General features: G+C 36.0%; 1 protein-coding gene across 1 annotated transcript in view; it reads right to left on the bottom strand.

The window, feature by feature from the left end:
* PIK3CB (phosphatidylinositol-4,5-bisphosphate 3-kinase catalytic subunit beta) overlaps nt 1-23,489 on the bottom strand; it is a 128,087-nt gene that overhangs the window by 3,751 nt on the left and 100,847 nt on the right. The window contains exons 16-20 of the mRNA XM_052638271.1: nt 22,032-22,210; nt 21,107-21,216; nt 20,302-20,380; nt 5,987-6,154; nt 4,703-4,826 (exon numbers count right to left, since the gene is read on the bottom strand). Coding sequence (XP_052494231.1) covers nt 4,703-4,826; nt 5,987-6,154; nt 20,302-20,380; nt 21,107-21,216; nt 22,032-22,210 — 660 coding nt within the window. The remainder of the gene's footprint in view (nt 1-4,702; nt 4,827-5,986; nt 6,155-20,301; nt 20,381-21,106; nt 21,217-22,031; nt 22,211-23,489) is intronic.

Genomic DNA, 23,489 nt, shown 5'->3' with positions numbered 1-23,489 from the left:
ATGGCCTTAGTAAGGGTCTTTTCATCCACTATAAAGGAACTTTTGTGGCCTTTTGGCTGAATATTCATGAACATCAGCTTTGGGAACTGTCTTTATTTTCTGGGTAAGTTCTTTCCCTTCCTCTTATGAGCTACTTCCTTCTGTAACTTTAGGATAAGATGGTAAACCTCCCTGGACTGACTCCCTGTCATTTCTGAATCTTTATTCTACATATTAGGCATTTTGTTCCTTTTGGGGACATTAAAGGGCAATATATACCATGGTGCCTCAAAAACAGAATCGGGGCCAAACTGCCAGGATTTAAATCCTGGTAGTCATTCTCTGTTTTATCAATGTTCTCGCCTGTAAATGAGGATACTACTACTTAATCTGTAAAGTTGTCATCATGATGATTGAAGGAGTTAACATATAAAGAATTTAAAGAACTATGCTTTCTACAAGTAAAAGAGTTCAAGAAATCTTAGTTGATCTTTAATCTATATTATTCTAATTTTATTTGTTCTTCTTAACATCTAAAAATTCTACTTTCTGATTTTTAAAAATAGAATCTTATTACTTCATAGATACAGTGTCTTTTGTTTTTTCACTTTTTAAATCATCCTCTGTTTACTGTAGTTACTCTGTTTTCCCAGAGTTCTTTTCCCCTCATTTCGCTTCTTTTTGGTCTCTATCTCCATCTGTTTCATGGTGGAGGCTTTCTATAAACGTCTAATAATCTTTGGCTGACCATTCATATTTAAGAATGAGTCACTAGAAAGATAAATGAAAAATCTAAGGATGTGGTAGGATTCTTGATCAGTGGGCTTCCCTGTAAAATGACTGGGGAGAGACCTCAACAGTCAGGATCTGTGAGCTTCACTGGAACAGACCAGATTCTCTTGAGATGAACCACCTTGGGACAGTGGGAATATACACCTGGTTGCTATGTTCCTGGAGCAAAGCAAGCAGAAGTGGCTGGGAGTCATACTGTTTATCATGACAACATAATCACTTCATCTCCATTTTTAATATGGCAACTTACTCTTAAGCTTCTGTAGAATCTGTGTGTCCTCGAGTCAGAAGAATTGGTTTCTTTGGAGAACCGTCTAGCCCTTCTTAGAGTCAGGAAGGAGACATGAGTACCTAACTGCTCCATATATACACCACCAGTCAATCCTGTTTTTAGCTTCTTCTCCTCTCCCCTTCTTCAGCAGCACTCACTGCCTCTAATTCCTTAGGGTGACACACCCACCTACAAGTAGCCATTTCCTCAGCTATGCTAAGTCACTGCTATTTCTCCATTTTGCTTTTGCTCATCCCCAAATCTGCTGATGTCTTTCACCCACTGTGGCCTCTTTCCGTATTATCTTTGACATCTTGGATTTACATATTGTTTATTTTTTATTGAAGGATAATTGTTTTATAAAATTGTGCTGTTTTCTGTCAATCCTCAACATGAATCAGCCGTAGGTATACATATATCCCCTCCGTATTGAAACTCCTTCCCCATCTCATCCCTCTAGGTTTATACAGAGCCCTTTCCTGAGCCAAACAGCAAATTCCCATTGGCTATCTATTTTACATATGGTAATGTAAGATTCCATGTTACTCTTTCCATACATCTCACCCTCTCTTCCCCTCTCCCCATGTTCAGAAGTCTATTCTCTGTGTCTGTTACTGCACCGCTGCCCGGTAAATAAATTCTTCAGTACCATTTTTCTAAATTCTGTATATATGTGTTAGAATACGGTATTTATCTTTCTCTTTCTGACTCACTTCACCCTCCATAATAGGTTCTAGGTTCATCCACCTCATTAGAACTGACTCAAATGCGTTCCTTTTTATGGCTGAGTAACGTACCATTGTGTATGTAAACCACAACTTTATCCATTCATCTGTCGATGGACATCTAGGTTGTTTCCATGTTCTAGCTATTGTAAATACTGCTGCAGTGAACAATGGCATACATGTGTCTCTTTCAATTTTGGTTTCCTCAGTGTATATGCCTAGGGGTGGGATTGCTAGGTCATTTGGTGGTTTTATTCCTAGTACTTTTAAGGAATCTCCATACCAACTTCCATAGGAGCTGTATCAATTTACATTCCCACCAACAGTGCAAGAGTGTTCCCTTTTCTCCACAGCCTTTCCAGCATTTATTGTTTGTAGACTTCTGGATGAGGGCCATTCTGACTGGTGTTAGGAGATATCTCATTGTAGTTTTCATTTGCATTTCTCTAATAATGAGCGATGTTGAGCATCTTTTCATGTGTTTGTTAGCCATCTGTATGTCTTATTTGGGGAAATGTCTGTTTAGGTCTTTTCCTCACTTTTTGATGGGGTTGTTTGTTTTTCTGGTATTGAGTTGTTTCAACTGCTTGTATATTTCGGAAATTGTCATTTCTGTATACAGTTAGTTCTTTTGTCTCTTTAGAGCTAAGTTTATACCTAGATATTTCTTTTTGTTGTAATGGTGAATGGGATTGAAACCTTAATTTCTCTTTCAGATTTTTCATTGTTAATATACAGAAATGCAAGTGACTGCTCTGTTTTGATTTCATATCCTCCAATTTTGCTAAATTCACTGATTAGCTCCAGTAATTTTCTTATACTATCTTTAGGGTTCTTTGTACAGTATCATGTCATCTGTAAAAAGTGAGAGCTTTACATCTTCTTTTCCAATCTGGATTCCTTTTATTTCTTTCTCTTCTCTGATTGCTATAGCTAGGACTTCCAGAACTATGTTGAATAATAGTGGTGAAAGTGGACACCCTTGTCTTATTCCTGATCATAGGGGGAATGCTTTCAGTTTTTCACCACTACAAATAACGTTTGCTGTAGGCTTATCATATATGGCCTTTACTATGTTGAGGTAGGTTCCTTCTATGACCATTTCTTGAAGAGTTTTAATAATAAATGGGAGTTGAATTTTGTCAAAGGCTTTTTCTGCATCTACTGAGATGATCATATGGTTTTTATCTTTCAATTTGTTAACATGGTGTATCATACTGATTGATTTGCATACGTTGAAGAATCCTTACATCCCTGCAATAAACCCAACTTGATCACGGTGTATAAGCTTTTTGATGTGTTCCTGAATTCTGTTTTCTAAAAGTTTGTTGAGGATTTTTGCATCTGTGTTCATTAGTGATATTGGTCTGTAGCTTTCTTTTTTTTTTTTGGTCTTTGTCTGCTTTTGGTATCAGAGTGATGGTGTCCTCCTAGAATGAGTTTGAAAGTGTTCCTTCCTGTGCAATTTTTTGAAAGTTTTAGAAGGACAGGCATTAGCGCTTCTCTAAATGTTCGACTGAATTCTGCTATGAAGCCATCGTGTCCTGGGCTTTTGCATTTTGGGAGATTTTTGATCACAGCTTCAATTTCAGTGCTTGTAACTGGGTTCTTCATAATTTCTATTTCTTCCTGGTTCATTCACGGAAAATTGAACTTTTAAGAACCTGTCCATTTCTTCCAGGTTATGTATTTTATTGCCATATGGTTGTTTATAATAGCTTCCTATAATCCTTTGTATTTCTGCATTGTCTGTTGTAACCTCTCCTTTTTCATTTCTAATTTTGTTGATTTGATTCTTCTCTGTTTATTCATGAGTCTGGCTTAGGGTTTGTCAATATTGTTTATCTTCTCAAAGAACCAGCTTTTAGTTTTATTAATCTTAACTATTATTTCTTTCAATTCTATTTCATTTATTTCTGCTCAGATCTTTAAGATTTCTTTCCTTCTACTAATTTGGGGATTTTTCTTCTTCTTTACCCAGTTGTTTTAGGTGTAAAGTTAGGTTTCTCTCTTCGATGTTTTCCTTCTTTCTTGAGGTAGGATAGTATTGCTATAAACTTCCCTCTTATAACTGCTTTTGCTGCTTTGAGTTGTTGTGGTTTCCTTGTCATTTGTTTCTAGAAATTTTCTTATTTCCCTTTTGATTTCTTCAGTAACCTGTTGTTAATTTAGAATTAATAACACTAACCTGTTGTTTAATCTCCATGTCTTTGTGTTTCATCCAGTTTTTTACTTGTAATTGCTATCTAGTCTCATAGCGTTGTAGTTGGGAGAAGATGCTTGATACAATTTCAATTTTCTGAAATTTACTGAGGTTTGATTTGTGACCCTATGTATTTCTTATTCTTCAATATCTTATTAGAAGGGAGTGAAGAAAAAAATGGAGAAAAACTTGTTTTTCAATCTGATTAACGAGTAGTCTAAGGGGATTCTTTTAAGTGTGGACACAAGGTTCATCTCTTTATAATAAATAACCTGGTATAGTTCCTAAGCTACCCCAAAATGATATTACTCACACTCCATTTCTCCTTACTCCCACAGATGATTATATTTGATATTCTAAAAGAAAAAAATAAAGTGGGATTTGTCTCAACTTTTCCGTTTCTTAATCTTTTCTTTCTTTACATCCTACATAATACTGCTTCTTCTATTCACAGGTACATGTGTCCCCCAAATACAATTTTTTATATTGAAGCAATAGGTCACTTATAAATAACCTCAATAACTTTAAGCATTTAAATAAATGTTTATCACCTAACTTTAAGCAAGCAAACCAATAAATGAAGCAGATGGTATATGAAACAAGGGGTGGGAAATAAAAGAAAAGCCAAAGACATGACTCAGAGAATCATAAAGAATCTGAGTTTCATTAAGAGATTGTGCTGCATATAACAGCATCACTGAGGTCCTTCGCAGACTCTGGCAAGCTGCTTACCTGGCCAGTTTTTTTGACCATGATGTTATCACTATGTCTGTCACCAATCCCAAGGACATAAGAAGCTACACAGTAGCCGGCACAGGATAGGGTAAACTCCTCAATGGCTCGGTCCAGGTCATCCCTGAATGAGAGAAAAAAACAGAAGAAAAGATTTTCGTCTCCAAATATCAGATGGAGCCAATCCACATTTCTGTTTCCTTTCAGAGGAGCAGGGCAGGGAGGAGTCAGCAGGCTGGCTCAGATACCAGATAACTAGAAATCAGCTATTCAAACTGCTGTGTCCTGGGGCTCATGTTTCAGTGGGGATGGGGGGCAGTTTCATATGAATAGTAATGAGAGGAGACCACAGCTTTGCTGGGTGATACTGGGCTTTGGAACCATTTGTAGTTTTGAACAAAGACTAAAATCCATATTTAAGAGTTAAGTATTGAGGTTCCAATCATTTAAGTCACTGATTTAAATCAGAAGCAACTAATACAGACCCCTTAGGGACAAGGCCCTAAATCAGAATCTGAAAACTGATTCTCATATACAAGGTTTTGGATTTTGCCAATGATAAACATTTAAGTGTGACTTCAGAGTCTTAAGCCAGTAATACTTTTAGTGTTTTCTTCTCATTGGAAATTCTTTAATTTCCTATGTATTAGGGCTTGTCCAACACAATAACAGAATTGCTGGGCTTCCCTGGTGGCTCGGGTGGTAAAAGCATCTGCCTGCAATGCGGGAAACCTGTGTTTGATCCCAGGGCTGGGAAGATCCCCTGGAATAGGGAATGTCAATTCACTCCAGTATTCTTGCCTGGAGAATCTCATGAACAGAGGACTCTGGCAGTTCTCTGGGGTTAAAAGAGTTGGATATGACTGAACGAATAAGCACACACAGCACAACACAATTCCTAGCACTATATTGTTTAGACTGGAGAGACCACTTGACAAACTCATTTACTGCAACTGTGAAAATCTACTGAAAATTTACTTAGGTTCATACATTCCCATAATTACGGAAGTTCATGCACTTAAAAAGTTACGTTACTTGTTAAATACTTAAACTCTTAGTTTTGTTAAACAACTGCTAGGCTCTGAAATTTGATCTAGATGAAGTAGAATTCAATGCCAATCTGCTGTTAGACTCTAGGAAGGCCTGTTTGTCATTTTGATCTAACCAGGAATAAAGCAATAGATAATATTAATATTTCCTCTAGGACACTGATGAGTCTACCTGAGACAATAGTAATTTGTTTGACAGTTTGTTCAGAAGAATGATAAAGAAAAATACACGAACCCAGAATTGTATTCTTTAAGCCAGTTCAGAAGGGCATCTTTGTTGAAGGCTGCTGCTGCAGCAACATTGCTACTGTTCAGCTGAATGTCAGCAATTGTTTCAGAGGTGCTCACAACTTCAATGAGGCCAGAACGGTCTCCTGTTGCTAAGCAGCCATAAGGTAGCATCCTGAAAAGAAGAAAAGGGATATAGAGAGTCACAGGTCTATGTATCCATAAATTGAGAGATTGACAGTTATTTTTTCTTTGAATTTTAAAAAAAGTTTTATTACTATTGATACCCTTGTCACTATTGTATCAGTCATATAAAAAATATTAGTTCCACTTTCAGTTAGAGTATAAATATCTTGGCCAACAAATAGAGTACTTTATAGAACTCCAAAGTGCCAGCTAAATGTATCATTTATAACCTGATTATTCTGGTGCAATATTCTACTCATTTATGCAGGTAGACAGAAGCATATCAGAGAAAAGAAAAGTCTTTCATCTTTACCCTAAATTTTGGAGAAGAGCGTCTAGGTGTCACACTGCAGGCTAAGCACTTTACACATTACCTTGGTTAACAGCAACCCATCCTTCCACTGTTCAAGCCACAAACGTAACATAATCTATGATTCTTCCTTCTATTCCCAATATTTACCTATCTTGAAATTGCATACAGTCTAAGAAGTTCTTTGTCTCCACCCTTCCTTAACCTACCACCCTAGTTCAGGTCACCACCACCCCTATTCAATTACTCACACTTCCTAACTAGTTTCCCTGCCTCCACAGTATAGTCTGTTCTAAACCCCACAGCAATATGTGCTGTATGCTCAGTCATGTCCAGCTCTTTGCAACCCCATGGACTGTAGCCCACCAGCCTCCTCTGTCAAGGCAAGAATACTGGAGTGGGTTGCTATTTCCTTCCACAGGGGATCTTCCTGACCCAGGGACTGAACCCATGTCTCTTGCATCTCCCTGCATTGGCAGGAGAAATTCTTTACCACTGCGCCTCCATTTAAAATACATCCATAGGACTTCTCTGGCACTCCAGTGGTTAAGACTCCATGCTACCAATGCAGGGGGTGTTGGGTTGATCCCTGGTCAGGGAACCAAGATCCCACATGCTGCACTTTGTGGCCAAAAGATTTTAAACAACAAACAGCCATTCATGTCATTCCCCTGATGCAATTTTCGGCAATCACTACCCACCTGACCTGAGTGTAAGCCAACGTGCTTGTTGGAACTCCCAAGACCTTCAATCTAGTCCTGCTTCCCCTCTCTTAGTATCTTTCCCTTGCTCACTTGTTTTTACTACACGGACTCCCTTGCTACTCCTCATACACATCAGGTACAACACTCTTTCCTTCCTTTATCTGTGTTATTTTCTCTGCCTGGAACATTCTTCCCCAAGACATCTACATGGCTTATTCCCTTGCCACTTTTAAATCTTTCCTGAAATGGCACCGTCTCAGTAAAGAATTCCTAAATCATCTTATATGACAAAAAACTACCTGCTGTCTCTTCCCTGCTTTATTTTCCTCGATAGCCCTCAACACTCCAAAATCCTGTACATTTGTTTATGTGTTTGTTTATTGTCTATCTCTACCATTAGGATGTAAATTTCTCAGACAGGGATAATGTATGCACTGTGTATATTCAGCACCTGACAGTGTGTACAAAGCAGTCACTCAGTAAGTATTTCTGAATGAATTAAACAAAGTTAACAACAAAATTCCTATAACTAAGGTGAGTTGCTTACTTATCAGTTTTACAAGCAAAATGTAAACTTAATTTGCAAAAAAGTCATCCATTAAAGTAGAAGATCCAAGACTTAAAACTAGGTCTAGGTGGCTCTAAAGCTATCTTTTTAATCTAATACAGTCTACAGAGTCACTGACTATATAAGAGATCTCTCAGGCTGCTTCCTGTACAAAATAATTTTAGCTAAATTGGTATGTAGCATTTTGCTTAAATTTGCATTTATATGATCCCTAATAAAAATAAACATTTTCTCAGGTCTCTTTTAGACATTTCAAGTAGAGTTTCTTTTGTGAATTAGTTAATCAGATATTTGGTCTATTTATTATAGTTTTAAACTTTTTTTTAGAGATTTATGTGAATTCTTTATATATTAGTATTATCCTCTCATTTTGGCTGTCAACATTTTCTTTGGTTTTCTAAAAACTGTATTATCACTAGGACAAATACAAAATGGAATAAGATACCTTGTAAATTTCAAATATAAGGCTGGTGTCTACAGAAAATGCAAAGTACATAGAATTCACTGATTCAATACATACAAGCGCACCTATATGTCAATCATTGTATTAGCTGCTGGTGATACAAAAAAGTGAGCAAAAAAAGAGAGTCCCTTTTCTCACTGATCAGATAAACCAGATATGTGTAAAGTGCATGTGACTGTTGGATGAATGAGAAGTGCCACTAGAACATGTCAAGGACTAAGAAAGAGCTCTGTGAGGAGGAAGGACACGAGGGACAGAGGCAAGTACAAGGTAGAGAACAAATGGCATATGAGGAGAGGAAGTGGTCAGTGTTGGAAAGACCAGGTGGAGCTTTATCTGTCATGTAAGAACTTTACCAAAGAGAAACAAATATGTGTGTGTGTTGGGGGAATGAATCAGTGTGTTAGTGTGAGTAATAATCAGATAAAAGAGAGTTTCATTTAAAAGTTTTTGAATTTCCTTCTAACCAGCAATTCAATTTTATGGCTCTTTAAGCTATTTCCTAGTTCTAACAAAATATGGTTGGGAGCAAAATTGTGAAACTACATGCTGACAGCCTGATGATATACAAATAGCCTGCCTTTACATCTGCATTATTGATTGATTTCTCTATTTTAAAGTTTACCCTTCACTAGAAAAGGCAGCTATGGAGCATGACAGTTTTTACCAATCCCCCCATCCTTATCATGACACAGCACATGTGAGGTAAACACGGTCCGGTAAAGTGCACTTTGGCTCACTTTCCGACATCTCTTCCTACCCTACTTGTAGCCAAACTGGGCAAAAGTCCAACAACTTCCTCTTCAAAAGCAGACACTGATGAAAGCATTTAGTGTCTTGAGGATAAAATGCTCACAATGGGTAGGAAAAAACATCCTTGTCATAAAGACAGTTTGACAGAAGTCAAGCTGGGGACAAACTTGGAGCCCTGACCACCTTACAGGGGCCCCCTTTGCACTCAACTTCTCATTAAGGCCATGACAACACTTAGTAAAGTTTATCTTCCTTTCTCAGACTCTCTGACTCAAGGTGCAATTTGTTATCTTTCCATAAAGCAAGAATTGTAAAACGAGACAAATTCTAAAGCAGCAGGGATGGCAGTCCCATCACCCTACTCTGAATGGGTATGTAGAAAGTTTTCTCTGGCCTTGACTCTGACACACTGACCCAAGTCTTGGTGGTACTTTAGCCCACTGCCTCAACTGGCTTGCATTGCTTCCATCTTCTTCCTTCATCCTTCTAACTACCGATACCAGTGTCATTAGAACTGCTGTGTAGCTCTCTGAAAGGGAAGTAAACCCCCATTAGTACGACACAGATATAAAGTCACAATGAAGACAACTCTCCAAAATTCAGTACCTATTTGATGACCAGTGGTCAGAGTTCTAATACTGATGGCTTATTAAAGTTCTAATTCGGCAGGGAAGCTATCAAGAGTATTTTGAGACATCAGAGAAAAATGAAAAATATGTACTTTAATTCATGCTAATGTAGCACTTTTGCAGGAGCTAAAATATTCTGATCAAAATAGTAACGTGTAGAAGGTATCTGAAGATTTGACACTGAACTTAAATGTAACTTCGCCAGAGGCTCAGTGGTAAAGAATCTGCCCGCCAATGCAGGAAACATGGATTCTATCCCTCACTGGGAATGATCCCACATACCACAGAGGAACTAAGCCCATGGGCCACAACTATTGAGCCCTTGCTCTAGAGCCTGCGAGCTGAAACTACTGAACCCATGTGCTGTAACTACTGAAGTCCATGCACCCTAGAGACCATGCTTCACAACAAGAGAAGCCACTGGAATGAGAAGCCCTTTCTGCCACAGCGAGAGAGTAGCCACCTTTTATCGCAACTAAAGAAAAGCCGGAAGAAAAATAGAAAAGAAAAGCTAGCACAGCATGAAGACCCAGCAGAGCCAAAATTAATTAATAAATAAAATTATTTTTAAAAAATAGTGTGTGCTACATGAACCAGTTTAACCTGAACAGCTGGCCAAAAGAAAAAAACACAACACCAACACTGGGGCATGTATATTTATAGAAACTAAAAAAAGAAAAAAAAAAAGTTTGGTGGAAAAAACAGCTATTGGTTTGAAAATGAACTCAAAAGAATTAAAATCCTGCATATTTTTAAAAACATGGGGTCAGAGTACAAAAAGTCAGCAAAGATCTCACTGAACAGACAAGTTCCTTTTTCTTGTCAGACACACACTGTTTCCCCTGAGACAGATACCAGGTTTATTTCTAGCACTCCCACATGTGGCTGCCTCCCTTTGCCTGAGGTCACAATGAACTTCATTTGATGCTAACTGCTTTACAGCTAAATAGAATGGCCAAAACAAAAAAACTAGGAGAAAAGAACTTAGTTTGGATTTCAATTAGTCTGATTAAACTAAGGATAGTCTTTAGGTCAGTCTTTCGTAACTAAAAAGACTCATCAGATGGCTAGAAGCTGCTCAACTTTAGTATAGTAGCCCACTGTGGAGCTTTATGTGCTGACCAAGGAAACAAGTGACAAGTTACCAGCCAAAGCTTGAAAAGTTTTCCCCATTTTTTATGGACAAATCAAGTAAAATCAGTTTCATTGGGGTTTACTTTATAAGAACAATTAATAAACTTTGACTGAACTGAACCAGATAGTAAATATTTTAAGTACTGTAGGTAATTAAATCATTTTGTACCTACAGCATAAATGCGGCCATAAAAAAAAGAAGGAAAAACAAAAAAGGTAGGTCAGACCCCCTGAGTTTGTGTTCCTCAGGAATAATTTCTTACATTCACCCATGCCCCTCTTATCTACATAATATTTCTTATGACTGTTATTGACCAAAAGTTTGCTACCTATTCAAAACTACCTGTTCTATTTTGACACATATGTATTAGAAATTTCTGCTAATTGAAAAGCAAGAATCTTTTAAAATGACAGTAGTCAAAGGTCCTTTTTAGATGTACTATAATCTTACTTCTGTATTCCAATCACACCTACAAGTCCTATTTATGGAAGAAAACCTATGGGAAATTGTTCAATCTACCTCAACAGTATTGGAAAAGTTTACAACGGAAAAATTCAAAGACCGGAGAACTCTTAAAAACAAACAAAACAGTGGACAATTACATACTTGGGTCACCAGAATACTTTTATATACAAAGAGTTATTAGGTAAGTCTTACCATATTTTTTTCTAACTGCCAAATAATAAAACAACTGAAATCAAATTTAGAGTCTGACAGACCGCAATTTGGATCTAGCTCCACCACTAACTATTTCTATAATTTTTGACAAACTGTTTAAAATCCCTTAAACTTTAACTTTCTCATCTGCTGAAAAGGAATTTTCTCATTTTCTTGTAAATTACATGACATTACATATGTGAAGAAACTAATACAATACATTGTTCAATAAATAAATATTTTAGGTTTTAATACATTGAACTTAAACAGAAATAAATAAATACTCCTAACCTTGCAGGGATAAAGTCAAGCGCAAGTGTAACTGTTGCTAGCAACCTTGTGGACAAAGTTGCTGTAGATACTAAAACACATAAAAATAATAAAGTAAAAAAGCTTTTAAAAGTTACAATTAATAAGAAAGAAAAGGAGACTTCTATATTCCAGATATATAGATTATTTACAGTAGTGGCTCAGGAAGTTACTGACCTGGCTGACATTTTAATGTGCATGAGAAAAGAGACATGGCATTGAGCCCCCGAGAGGCAGGATCTGGACTTGAAATCCTACACAAAGCTGGGGCTAGAAAAAGGCTATCAAATGTATGAAGAGAACTAGAAAACGTCTGTCTGCTCATTTATGACAGGATATACAATAAGAGTTTGCCTTAGATCTAACCTGGGCCTGGGGTGGGCAATAAAAAAGGAGAGATTCATGAAACTGCAAAAAACTCAAGCCTTCCCATATCCTTATGAGACTCAAATATAGTCTGAAATATGAGAGCCTGAAGGCAGAGTTAACATAAAAACTGGTTGCTCATGCATGAAGATCTTGGGCAAAAGAACAAACGAAACCAAAACTCATTTTGGGAGGAACTTTCACACCCCAGGTGGCAAAGGACCATCACAGAAAACACTATATTCACCAATAATGATTTCAAAACTAAATATTAGTAACTACACAAGGAAAGGAATAAGATTAAGCATGTAAATCAAAAGGTGATACCCTAAGAGAGAAAAGCGTGAAAGAGATGCTAAGATGATAAAGACATAAAAAAGGAATAGAAAGTCTAAAAAGAGAAAAGTACAGTATTAACGGGAAAAGAGGTATACAAAAATCAAATCAAATACAACAGCTAAAAAACAATTACCAAAACAAACACACTACACTGATACACAAGAGATTAGACAATACTGAACAGATAATTAATGAACTGGAAGATAGAATAAAAGAAACTACAAAAAAGATAAAAAGGAGAGAAATAGCAAAGATATTAAGAAGACATGTAGGAAAAAACAGGAAAAATCAAAATACATCTACTTAACTTTCAAGAGAAAATGAAGGAAACTGCAATGCTGAAAAATGTGGATGCATTCTGCAGAAACTAAAAAATGTGATTTTCTATTAAAAAAAAGATACAAAGAAAACAGGCAAGTAAAAATAAATCAAAAGAAATCCAAACAGACAAATTATAGAAAAACTATAGAAACAAGGACAAAGAAAACTTTTCCTGCAATGGGAATTAAAAAAAAAAAAAAAAGATTGTTTAGATTGACAGAAGACTTTAGAAAATGACAACAGAGGTCAGGATACTATGGAATAACATCTTCTAGATTTCTAAGGAAAGTAGCTATCAATCTGTATTTTCAAATTCTATAACCAGGTAATATAAGCAAAAGGAGTACATCAAGGCTGTATATTGTCACCCTGCTTATTTAACTTATATGCAGAGGACATCATGAGAAACGCTGGACTGGAAGAAGCACAAGCTGGAATCAAGATTGCCTGGAGAAATATCAATAACCTCAGATATGCAGATGACACCACCCTTATGGCAGAAAGTGAAGAGGAACTAAAAAGCCTCTTGATGAAAGTGAAAGAGGAGAGTGAAAAAGTTGGCTTAAAGCTCAACATTCAGAAAACAAAGATCATGGCATCCGGTTCCATCACTTCATGGGAAATAGATGGGAAACAGTGGAAACAGTGTCAGACTTTATTTTTCTGGGCTCCAAAATCACTGCAGATAGGGATTGCAGCCATGAAATTAAAAGACACTTACTCCCTGGAAGAAAAGTTATGACCAACCTAGACAGTATATTCAAAAGCAGAGACATTACTTTGCCCACTAAGGTCCGTCTAGTCAAGGCTATGGTTCTTCCAGTAGTCATGTATGGATATGAGAGTTGGACTGTGAAGAAGGCTGAGTGCCGAAGAATTGATGCTTTTGAACTGTGGTGCTGGAGAAGACTCTTGAGAGTCCCTTGGACTGCAAGGAGATCCAACCAGTCCATTCTGAAGGAGATCAGCCCTGGGATTTCTTTGGAAGGAATGATGCTAAAGCTGAAACTCCAGTACTTTGGCCACCTCATGCGAGGAGTTGACTCATTGGAAAAGACTCTGATGCTGGGAGGGATTGGGGGCAGGAGGAGAAGGGGACGACCCAGGATGAGATTGCTGAATGGCATCACTGACTCGATGGACATGAGTCTGAGTGAACTCCGGGAGTTGGTGATGGACAGGGAGGCCTGGCGAGCTGTGATTCATGGGGTCGCAAAGAGTCAGACATGACTGAGCGACTGAACTGAACTGAACTGAACTGAACTGATAAGCAAAACCAGGAAGTTAAGGACCTTTGAAAACCCCCTCTGCTATAATAACAACACTGGCAAAATATTGTAACAATCAACTATTTCAGTAATACGGAAATATAAAAATGGTTTGCACTGATCTGGGGAGTATTTTTTGGCTGAATCTCAGTTGTGTTTTACTGTTACTTATCCCATCTACTTTCTAGTTCTTCAGTAGACATGGCAACAAATGTCTCATAATCACTGTGGTTACAGCAATCTGGAGCCTCTAGAGGGGACAAAAAAGAGGTTGGAGCACCTTCAAAGCCTCAGTTCTACCTAACTGTCATTCTTTGAACTCTTTTGCAATTTCTAAGAAGATCGCACTAACAATTCTGTGTTTCTTTGACCTGACTGAGACCTTGCCTACTGTGAACTGCCTTTTAGTTAAGGGTGTTTCTCAAAAATAACCAGGAATAAGGTGTTCAACACTGAGGCTGTCTTAAGGGTAAATAATAGTTGGGTCAAACAATAAAGAAAAACTTTAACAAAAGACTTAAAGGAAAAACTGTGGAATGAGATGTTCATAAAGGATATGAAAGACTACAACACATCCAAAGGAATCTAGAAGCTGCATGGTTGTATGCCTTTCTGGGGTTGTGCAAAGGGAGAGAAAAGAATCGAGAAGGCCCTAGCACTCACTTCTTACAAACTGAGGCTTGCACAAATTAGGGGTCACAGCTCTAAATTACCTGGCTGCCTCAAGATATGTCCCAACATGCACAAGAAACCTCAGTAAAGATTGGAAGACTTAAGAAATCCAGGCATTTAAGGAAATCTGTGGTTAACCATTAGCTGACCAATAAACTAACCAAGCAGAGAAATCAGTGACCATGCATGATAAAGAACACAAACTTTACAAAATTAATTGAGAAGTCATGAAATAAACAGCAATAACAAAAAAGTCCTAAACAAGGGAAAGAACCTGATTTTCAAGGTTCACAAGATTAAAACCCTCTATTAAGTATGTTCAAAGAAATAAAAGGAGCCGTATCTAAAGAACAAAAGAGAAGTATAAGAATGATGAATCAGATTTTATTAGTGGTCCAGTGGTTAAGAATCCACCTGCCAATGGAAAGGACATGGGTTCAATCCCTGGTCTGGGAAGATTCCACATGCCGCTCGCCAACTAAGCCTATGTACCTTGGCTTTAGGGCCCTACTGAAGGCCGTGTACCCTGGAGCCCATGCTCCACAGCGAGAAACCACTACAATGAGAAGCCCATGCATCACAACTGGAGAGTGGCTCACACTCACCACAACTGGAGAAAGCCCACATGCAGCAACTGAGACAGCACAGCCAAAAATAAATTTTAAAAGTTAGAGGGAAAAAATGATGAATCACCAGAGACTATATTTAAATAAACAGAAATTATTTAAATGAACCAAATACCATGACATTTTTCAAAGAACCTGAATAATCCTAAATCTTATCACATACCTAGATTTCAGAATGCGCTACAATAATCAAAACATCATGTAACCAGCACAAAAACAGACACATAAATCAATGGTACAGAACAGAGTCCAAAAGTATACTCATTCAATGGATCAATGAGTCTATGACAAGGGAAGCAAAACTATACAACTGAGAAAGGACAGTCCCGTCAATAAGCATCACTGGAAAAACTGGATGGCTACAAATAAAGAATGTAAACAATATCTTCTAACATCATATACAAAAATAAACTCAAAATGGATTAAAGATCTAAATGTAAGACCTGAAACCACAGAACTCCTACAAGGGAATAGAGGCAGACAATTCCCAATTTCAAAACTTACTACAAATTAATCAAGACTATGCATAGAAATAAGATATATAGGTCAATGAAATAGAATTTAGACTCTAGGAAAATTCCCTCACATTTATAGTCAATTCATGTTTCACATAAGCGCCAAGACAATTCAATGAAGAAAGAACAATCTTTTCAACAATGGTGCTGCGACAACTGGATACCAACACACTAAAAAAACGAAACTGGACTCCTACCACGTACCATACAAAAATATTAACTAAAAGTGGATTAATGACCTCCTAGATAAGGGCTAAACTAAAATTTTCAGAAGAAAGCATAGGTGTAAATCTTCCTGACAGTGGACTAGATAATGGTTTTCCAGATCTGACACCAAAACCACAAGAAGCTAAAGGAAAAAACAGATAAACTGAACTTCATCAAAGTAAGTATTTTATGCATCTAAGGACAGTATGATGAAAGTGAACAAACCCACAGAATGGGAGAAAATATTTGCCCATAATGTATTCACTAGGAGTCTAGTATCCAAAATATAAAAGGAACTCATAACTCAATAGATAAATATAATAACCCAATTCTAAAATGAGCAAAAAACTTGAATAGGTATTTCTCCAAATAAGATATATAAATGACTAACAAGCACATGAAAATCTGGCCGACATTATTAGTCATTCAGTTCAGTTCAGTCGCTCAGTGGTGTCCGACTCTTTGCGACCCCATGAAGCTCAGCACGCCAGGACTCCCTGTCCATCACCAACTCCCGGAGTTCACTCAGACTCACGTGGAAAATGCAAATTAAAATCACAATTAGAAGATTAACAAAATTGCAAGCTAGAAACTGACAAATATCTATTATATTGGGAGGTTTTAACATAACTCTGAAGTGACAAGTAAAACTTTAATGAGAAGAGAGATCTGGACATAATCAACAAATTTGATATAACAAACCAGTTTATGACTTTATAGTTATTAACTACAGCATCTGAAATATTTTCAATCAATGAACATCACAATCCATCTGATAGAAAAACTGGGCATATGGTAATGCATAAAAAATCTTAATAAACATGATATTGATCTTACACAGACCACAAAATCTGACAGTAGTCAGGTACAATAAAATTAAGACATCTTAGACTCATCACCAACAAAAAGTTCAATGTAATTTGGGAGTCAAAATAATTTAAACTAGTTCAGGACTTGAAGAAATAAAAATGGAAATAATAAAACATTTAAAAGTAAATTCTATATAGTGTGATGTACTATAAAAAAGGACAAACAAGTACATTTTAAAACTTAAGGGAAAAAAATTTATGGGAAGCAGTTAAGGCAGTTAGAAGAAATATATGTATGGTTTTAAAAACCGGAAATTAATGTCTCTGTAGCACAAATGGTAAAGAATCTGCTTGTGATGCAGGAGACCAGGGTTCGATCCCTGGGTCGGGGACATCCCCTGGAGAAGGGAATGGCAATCCACTCCAGTATTCTTGCCTGGAGAATTCCATGGACAGAGAAGTCTGGCGGGATGCAGTCCATGAGGTCACAAAGAGTCGGACATGACTGAGCAACTATCACACATACACATGCAATGTTCTGTTTCAAAAAATCAGAAACAGAATTAACACAAGTAAAACGAAGGAAACTATAAAGATGAAATCAATGATAAAAAGAGAAAAATTAGAAGCCCGTTCTTTTAAAATACTTAAAGAATTTAAGATGCAATCCTCTGAGACTAATCTAGAGAAGACTAATATGGAAAAAATACTCCATACAAAATAATTTTACAAATGTAAAAGGAGGAAAAAATTAAACACAGCAGAAGTTGACAAGATAATATAAATAGTATGGTAATAAATTAAAAAACAATGAAGAAATAGACAATTTTTAGCCTCAAAAGGGACTCAAGAAGAGTAGTCAAAAAAACCTAAATCCCAAAAAAGTCAATACTAGGACTAAACTTTTGCAGAGATAGAAAAGAAGTCAAGTTTAAAATTCAGAAAAAAAAAAAAAAATACAGCATCTGTAAGGTAACTGTACAGCAAAGGGATTTTTAAAAAAATAATACAAAAAGCATAAACCTTAAAGGAATCTAAGTAATTCACAGCAGAGAGAAAACACATTAATTATAAACACTGAAAAATTATTCAACCAAAGAAATGCCAATTAAAACTCTATGAGATACCATATTACATCCACTAGATTTGCAAAAAACTAGCAAGTCTGATTGGCAAGGAGATATTTCTGGGGAGAAACATAACACTGGTATAAACATTCTGGAAGCCACTTGGGCAACAGTGGTAAGGGTGAAAGTATACAAGCTTTATGACCCAGCAATTCCACTTCTGGCTATATAAACTAAAGAACTCTTCCAAATGTAAGTTAAGAGAAGTGTACAAACAAATAAACACAAACAGCTGCTAATAGGGGAATGGATAAATTTGTGTATTTACTCAAAACATTAATACAGAAGTAAAAATAACAAATTAGAAACTTCACATATTAATCTTGATAAACCTCGAAACATGTAATTAAAGTAAACTGCAAAAAATTACATGTGATATGATAGTTATTTATTAGAAGTTCAAAACATTCAATAGATATATAATATATAGTTTAAGCACAAACATACATGTATTACAGTTTAGAATAATGGTAAATCCTGAGTTGTGAGAAAGGAGAAGATCATAAGAATGCATCAATTTGATCTGCACATTTCTCTTTTAAAAAAGTAAATATGAAAACATGTTAACATCTGTCATTAAACTATTAAATATCTACACAAATCTGGGTTTAACAGCACAAAAATATTGTCAATTATCATCTATATTTCATGTTTAAAATATTTCACAGTTTAGAAAAACAAAGAAGTAAAAGATGAAGTTGGAAAAAATTTTTTTAACTGTATGGTTCTATATTATATCATGAAATATGTTTAATGTTTTTCTCTCCTTAAAAGGAATATACTGTAGAAATCTAGAGAACCAGGTGTACCAAGAGCAGAGGGGATTGTATCATCTTTAATCCTACCACCCATAAGTAATGTCTATTATACCATTTTAGTTTCTGTAAACATTTTAAAATGTGTGTCATTTTTCAGGAAGCTTTTCAAATGGTTGAAATCATTCTATTAAAATATTTTTTGCATCTTACTTGTTTGCACCTCCAAACTGATCGAAATTCTCTATAAACAATACTTTTAAATACCTGAGATGTTTCGTCATACGTGAAAGCACATCATTTTTTAAACCATTATACTACTGAACAAACGTTGAAAAGGGTGGCCCAGTTTTTTTTTAACTGTAAATAAAGCAAGAATGAGTACCTTTGTATATAAATCTCTTTTTACCTTTTTAATTTTAAATTAAATTATGGAAATATTGGATATAGAGTATAAATAAATGATACAGAGCTTTATATTAATTTATAATGGTATACGACAATATTTGTGTTTCTGTTACTGCAACAGTGCTCCAGACTGCATTTCATTTAACAAAATTTTTGGTAAGAAATCAACGGTATCTAATTGTTCTTTTAATTTGAACTGCTGCTGCTGCTGCTAAGTCACTTCAGTCGTGTCCAACTCTGTGCGACCCTATACATGGCAGCCCACCAGGCTCCCCCGTCCCTGGGATTCTCCAGGAAAGAACACTGGAGTGGGTTGCCATTTCCTTCTCCAATGCATGAGAGTGAAAAGTCAAAGTGAAGTCACTCAGTCATGTCTGACTCCTAGCGACCCCATGGACTGCAGCCTACCAGACTCCTCTGTCCATGGGATTTTCCAGGCAAGAGTCCTGGAGTGGGGTGCCATTGCCTTTTCTGATTTGAACTTCTACCTTAGAACAAACGGTATTTGCATAATTATTAGCTTATTTATTTTATAACCTGAATGGCCTTTTCACATCTCCCTATATATTTATTTCTATGAACTTTTTAATATTTAGAATTTTTATCCCTTTGTCCTGTTCATTATGAATCAAATAATGGGGTGAGTCTTGAATTTGCTTTGCTGACATTTGAACCTTATATTTTTATGTAATTAAATATATCAACAGTGTTTCCAATTAAGATTTATAATAATTAATCTTTAAAAATCCATTATGTTTCCTTTTTCTTTGTCACCATAAACCTGTTCTGCTCACTGTCTACTCCTCACAATGGTGGCAAGCAAAAAACCCTTAAAGTCCTAAAGACTTCACTTTCAGGAAGGTTAAAAGAATCCGGGTTACAAGGCTGAAAAAGAAGAGGCACAGGCCCTTCTCTGGCTTATCACTCTTGCAACCACCAGTGCATCTTTCCTGAGACCACCTCCAAAACCGCAGATTGGGATGTGACTCTTGCTGTCATAAGTATAGTTTTACACTTGATGAGATTTCAGTAAGATAATGTATTGAGAGATTGTTGTAAATATAAAGTATTATATGGATATGATTATGAACAACCACCAATAATAATATCAGGAAGAAATCAACAAGAAGTTTTTAAAACTCTTTCGTGGAAGGAATACAACATGAGATAAAAAGAAATTCACTAGAAATCTTACCGGAGGTCCAGACCAGCTTCTTTCCAGAGTAAATCCATCAAGCGCAGCATCTGGAGTGTCAACATATCCTGCCGTAAATCTAAGTGAGAAAAGCCCTTATATAAGTGCTTCCTACTTTATGCTTAATAACATTAATTTAAGATTAACTAATTCAGCCAGAATTAACTGGCTGGAAAATAAACACTGAATTTTTTCCCAGAATTTTAAATTTCTTTTAAAATAGTTGTAAGCACATACACTTAGGTTCACTTAATTCCATTTAACAGACCCAACACAGAGATGATATAATCTTCATGGACAGGGAGAACCTGAAGCTCAATGAATTTCACGTGATTTGCCTGCAATCACAAAACTAATGAATGGTAGCAATCATGACTACCTTCTCCTTGGTGTGATTACTTCAGAGGCATTTCTTTTATAAAATATGGGTAAAATGTTTAATTAAAACATAAAACTATGGCAGCAATATCAAAATTGTTATCATTGAAACAATGTTATGAATGTATTGAAAATATTCTCTTATACTTTATAAGCTTTTAACCAAGGAATACACAGCATCGTATTTTGTAGGAAAAAGGGAAAGTTTATTAGAACAATGCATGTAAGTGAGCTATACAAATCACTTTCCCAAAGGAGAAAAAAAGGGGGTTTATGATAGGTCAAATTCAACTTAATGACCATTAATAGCTACCTATTGGCTGCCATGTGTTTGTTCTACATTTTCACATCATCTTTCAGAGAAAGCAAACAGATGACAAACGAAAAATACTAAGAAATTTGGCACTGTAAATAATTCAATACATACCATCACCATTTTTAAAAATCACTCCAACTGAATCCTCACCAAACACCTTGTTGTTGTATACAAGCCACAAAGGCTTCATTTTGGAATCCATGTATTTACACTTCTCAACACTGAAAGGAAGAAAGGGAAAAATTAGCCCACTTCAGTTAAAACATATGGCAAGATTGTAATGTTGCTATGAAATACTAGGCCTGGGAAAACCCCTCACCTGTTCCATTCAGGTCTACGGAAGTCAAAACTATAACATTTCTTCTTGGCAGAAAAGCAACTGTGACCCTAGCCTTGGTAGGCATGCAGTGATTACAAAGAAGCTGAACTGAAAATCCAGATTTGTCCTTCTCACCCTTCTCACTGCTATATTTAAAACTTCTCCTTTTCTTTCCTTATTCTTCTTTAACTTTTGTTATCATACATGGACAATAACAATAAGAATATAACACTGGATTGTGAGTTTATTCGTGATTTCCTAAGAGGGATCAACTTTGAATCCTGATATACTGAACATAATAATTACTTTCCCATTGTTACTTTTACAGGAAAAGTAAAAATAAGAAATCATTTTCTAAGTTCATTGAAAAATTTCATTTTGATGGAACGTTTAACTAGTAAATAATCTATGATGGCTGCCAACATTTTGCTTACTAAGACTTTCAACTAAGAAACCAGTAATACAGAAAACAAATTTAATTACATACAACTGAATGGAAATTAACTTTCACTAACCCCACTGGTAAATTCAGCTAGAAGGCAAACACCCTACTAACATTAAGAATAACTTTTGAGAACTTTAAGACTTTCCTTCTTTAATTTTATTCCAATTACCAAGAGCTGTCTTCACTGCTCCCCTAAGGCAGTCACCCGGAAATCCCTCTTACAATATTATTTAAAGGGAAGTTCACCAAGCACAGTATAGAAGGTCACTTACTAGAGTTCTGAGAGGATAACACATGGGTTCAGAGGTGACTGCAGGTCACAGAGGGCTTCACGGTAAGCATTCTGTTTTAGACAAGTATGCATTGCTTCTTTCCCTTTGGCTCTATTTAGCTTCACTGCATTCAGTTTGATTAAACTATTTAAAGTTTTTAGTTTATTGAGTGCTTCAACCTGAAAAATAAGTTTCCACACCACCAAAATTCATTTTTGTTAAAAACAGTATCACATGGTACTATTAATCAATAACTTTTCCCTATTAACTCTCCTCGCCACAACATACAGGCAGGATAATCAGCTAAAGTAAAAATAGTACTCGCTTTATGACAAATATATTACATACAAGGAAATAAATTAATTGTGAACACTTGTTACTTAAAGTATGATTTTTCAAATGTTCACAAATCCTTTTCTTAAATAAAATCTTATAAACTAGAGAAAAGTAAAGAGACCTAGATTGCAGGTAAGAAGATAAGTATGAAACTTTACTCAGAACTCTGTAACTAATTGAGTTCAAACAGAATTTGAAACACAATAAATCTGAACCACACTAACTGGGCAACTCTATAGTACGAAAGGAAAATCTGCATTTTCAAGTAACCCAGGATTGACATTACTATCTTTGTTTAACATTTTGTTTAACACTCCTGTTTTACATTTTCTCAGTATATTCTCTTTCCACTAAGGGTGTATCGTAAATGGCTGTTCAATAAAATAAATATGAATACAGACAACAATAGCTATTGTTCAAGGCTAAATTACTGATTTTTATAATGAGTTAAACTCTAGTTATCAAAACTTGAAAGTGAAAGTTACTCAGACGAGTCCAACTCTGTTTGCGACACGATGGACTATACAGTCCTGGAATTCTCCAGGCCAGAATACTGGAGTGGGTAGCCTTTTCCTTCTCCAGGGAATCTTCACAACCCAGGGACTGAACCCAGGTCTCCCGCATTGCAGGCTGATTCTTTACCAGCTGAGCCACAAGGGAAGCCCAACAATACTGGAGTAAGTAGCCTATCCAGTGGATCTTCCTGAGCCAGAAATTGAACTGGGTCAAATCTCTTGCATTGCAGGTGAATTCTTTGACAGCTGAGGTACCAGAGAAGCCTCTATCAAAACTTATGCAAATAAAAAAAAACTTATGCAAGTAGTACAAGGGGAATCAACAAGGGCCAACTGAATCAAAATCATGTGTTTAAAAGTCAATCTTATTTTTACTAACTTAAGGACTATCCAGGTCATATTAGCCAAATTCTTTAAGACCTAGCCTTGGCCAGCCATAAAACATAGAAAGGAATATTTCATTTTATTATTATGTCATTAAAACTGGAAATAATTGATAAATGTTAAATACATACATCAACATGTAAATTGCATATAACAAGCATATAGAATATATATGCAACAAACATGAACTCTATGGTCTGCATTTCCATGAACAGATTTATTT

This window comes from Budorcas taxicolor, chromosome 1, assembly GCF_023091745.1.
Source record: "Budorcas taxicolor isolate Tak-1 chromosome 1, Takin1.1, whole genome shotgun sequence".
Classification (NCBI taxonomy): Eukaryota; Metazoa; Chordata; class Mammalia; order Artiodactyla; family Bovidae; genus Budorcas; species Budorcas taxicolor.
This window is presented reverse-complemented; position numbering and strand designations above follow the sequence as displayed.